Source organism: Euprymna scolopes, chromosome 41 (assembly GCF_053919585.1).
Source record: "Euprymna scolopes isolate OS-2025 chromosome 41, ASM5391958v1, whole genome shotgun sequence".
NCBI classification, from domain to species: domain Eukaryota; kingdom Metazoa; phylum Mollusca; class Cephalopoda; order Sepiida; family Sepiolidae; genus Euprymna; species Euprymna scolopes.
The window spans coordinates 45,944,882-45,948,125 of record NC_136522.1 but is presented as its reverse complement, the minus strand read 5'-3'; the positions used below and the strand labels follow the sequence as shown (position 1 = coordinate 45,948,125).

The 3,244-nt window shown below is 35.4% G+C and overlaps 1 protein-coding gene across 1 annotated transcript; it reads right to left on the bottom strand.

Annotated features, from left to right (window-relative positions):
• Window positions 1–1,904: 1,904 nt before the first annotated feature.
• On the bottom strand, window positions 1,905–2,249 carry LOC145266677 (uncharacterized). Its single transcript, XM_080122604.1, has one exon. The coding sequence runs from the start codon at window positions 2,247–2,249 to the stop codon at window positions 1,905–1,907; it is 345 nt and encodes a 114-aa protein (XP_079978730.1).
• Between the last annotated feature and the right edge of the window lie 995 nt (window positions 2,250–3,244).

Sequence of the window (3,244 nt, the reverse complement as noted above, 5' to 3'; positions counted from 1 at the left end):
TTGTGCGCGTATGTTACGTGAGTTCTTATTAGTAATGATATGAGTCTTAGTGAGAGTTCTTGTCTTATTACATATGATGTTGTATCTTAGAGAGAGATGTGTATGTAATGACATTTTATAACAGACATATAATAACAATACAATTTACCTTTTTGTAGAAATCACAAACACAAAGATGAGCTTTATCCAAAACACATGATGGATTTATTTAATATGACCGGTCGGGATTTCCTCATTAAGAACTCAAAGTTTCACATCTTAGTTTCTGAAGTGACGTCTCGCTTCAGACGTCTTACTGTCTCTCCTGACTGTCTCTCTGACTGTCTCTGACTCTCTCTCGACCAACTAACTCCCACTTGCTATATTGAGAAATCCATGCATCCCGGCCACGTGAGCAAAATTCACGTGTTTCAACATGCGCGACTTTGCACGTTTTCGACATTGATTTCCCAATAACCTATTTTCCTTGTGTTGTTTCCACAAAGGAATTTAACCTACATATCTAATTTATTTAACTCATATTTTATTATCAACATTCTTTTAACAATTGAATAGTTTATTTATTATTTATTTCATCCGAATTAACAATTTACTGGACATTCCATTTAAACCTATTGTTCTTTAAAACTTATGTCCAGGGTTCGATTTCTGCTTTCTCTTATTTTCATTTTAACTAATCTCTCTATTTTTATACTTACATGAACAGGGGACAGCCCTTATCATGTAACACTAGTATTTAGTTACTAGAGAACTCTTCAGGCAACAACGCATATATTCAAAAGCGAAATTCTTAATGAAGACTATATACATGAATATGTATATGTATATATTTATATATTAATATGTAATATATATATATATATATATATTTATATATATATATATATATGTACATATATATGTACACAAATACATACATATATATATATATATATATATATTTATATATATATATATATATATGTACACAAATACATACATATATATATATATATTTATATATATATATATATGTACATATATATGTACACAAATACATATATATATATATTTATATATATATATATATATATGTACATATATATGTACACAAATACATACATATATATATATATATATATATATATATGTACACAAATGCATATATATATATATATATATATATATATATATATATGCATATACGCATGAGACAGCAGTGTTTTGAAATTAGAGTAACCTTCTCGTAGATGGTCTGTCTTGGTGGACTAACCAGAGCTACTAGTTTTATGTCACCAATGACTCACCTGATGCACCTCTTCTTGTCAGTCGAACAGGTCTGCTGGGCTTGGTGAAAAGCCACATATTCTTCATTCTCCTGAGCTCTTTCTGTAGAACCGCGACATGCTCCTTGTATTTTCTTTTGCCGACTTTCTGTTTCTGAGATTGTTAGTTAAAAGTGTTTCTGGGAGGACCTGTTTTTCCTCCAAGAGAGCCAAATGTCTCTTGGTCATTGTCATCAAACCAGTCTTTGTGTGTAGACTTCTTCAGGCCAAGTATCTCCACTCCAGAAGTATATACCTGATCTTTAAAATTTTTCCAGGTGTCATCAAACTCAACTGTGCTTAGTTTTTTCTCCAAAGCCATGCGAATTGCAGGATCTCTTAGTTTGGCGACATCAACACGTTTTGGACCCCTAACCCCTGCTATTTGAATCTTTCTATGAATGCAGAGCTTAAATTTTCCATGTACCAACTTGTGATTGGTGTCACAGTCAGCACATTGCACATGTCTCTCATGTCAATTTTACGTGTGAGTATGAAGTCGATCATATGTTCAGGCTTTGATTGGGGGGGGGGGGTTCATATGACTTTAATCTTACGCTTTTGACGGAAGAATGTATTAGACACAACAAATTTAAATTCTCAACAAAGCTGCAGTAAACCATAACCGTTAACTTTGCCAAAACGGTCAAGTGCATCCCATATGTTATGTTTCCAACCAACATACACGTTGAAATCACGAAGGACAATCAGTTTCTCCTCAATTGGTACAGCTGCAATGGTATTTCCAAGAGCCTCATAAAAGGACATGATGCTTTCTTCTGTTGATTCCATAGTTGGTGCATACACTGACAGAATAGACAAGCATTGAACACGTACCAGAGAGACTCTGAGCTTCATGAGATGATCAGTGATTCCAGTTAGAAGTTCAATCTTCTCAACGAGACTGGACCTAATCGCAAAGCCAACGCCACCACCCCGCTTCATATCCTCTGGTTTACTTTTCCAGAAAAGTGTGTAATCCAACTTCACTTCAGTAATTTGGTCCTTGCCCGCCTGATAGACGTGTTTCAAAGCTGCTATATTGATGATAGTTTATTCATAACTAGTGCTGTTTGTTGCTCTGGACATGCATTTTTTTCCAGAACAAGAAAAGTTCTGACGTTCCAACAACTTCCTGCAAATTTCTTGTTCCTGCCGTAGTGAATTTCCATTAACCACAGTAAGCTAACCAGCTTGGTTCTGATGGGCAATTTTTAGTGCATCTTTTCTAGCACCCTCCCATACAGTGAGTGAGCAGTGCTGTCTCTAAATAGGGTTGCTCAGTCACACAAATCTCCACCGGAAACTGCCCTTAAATCAGAACATCATAACGACGTAAAGAAAAGATTTTTGCCCTCATGTGTGAAATTATGACTCTCAACTGATTAAATCTGCACATGTTACTATGCCTTCCTCGCCATAGAACTTTGAAAAGTGGTCCAATAAGAATGATCTAGAACCATTGGGATATCTGTACTTTGATGGATTTAAGTGGCAGAAGCTTGTACAACACCAATACCACTCACTAACTCTTCGCAAATATGACTCAATGACAAGCTAAACAATCAAGATGATCGGTAAATGTGTGAATCGCAGATTTTAGTTCAAAGGTTCCGTCTCCTAGTTGGAAATGTGAGGCTTGTAATCACGTGCTCCTCTCATAAGCCATGAGCGGCTTACATTAACCACAAAAAATACATGCCATGAGCGGCTTACATTAACCACAAAAAATACATGCCATGAGCGGCTTACATTAACCACAAAAAATACATGCCATGAGCGGCTTACATTAACCACAAAAAATACATGCCATGAGCGGCTTACATTAACCACAAAAAATACATGCCATGAGCGGCTTACATTAACTTGCATTTCATAAGCGGCTTACATTAACCACAAAAAATACATGCCATGAGCGGCTTACATTAACCACAAAAAAT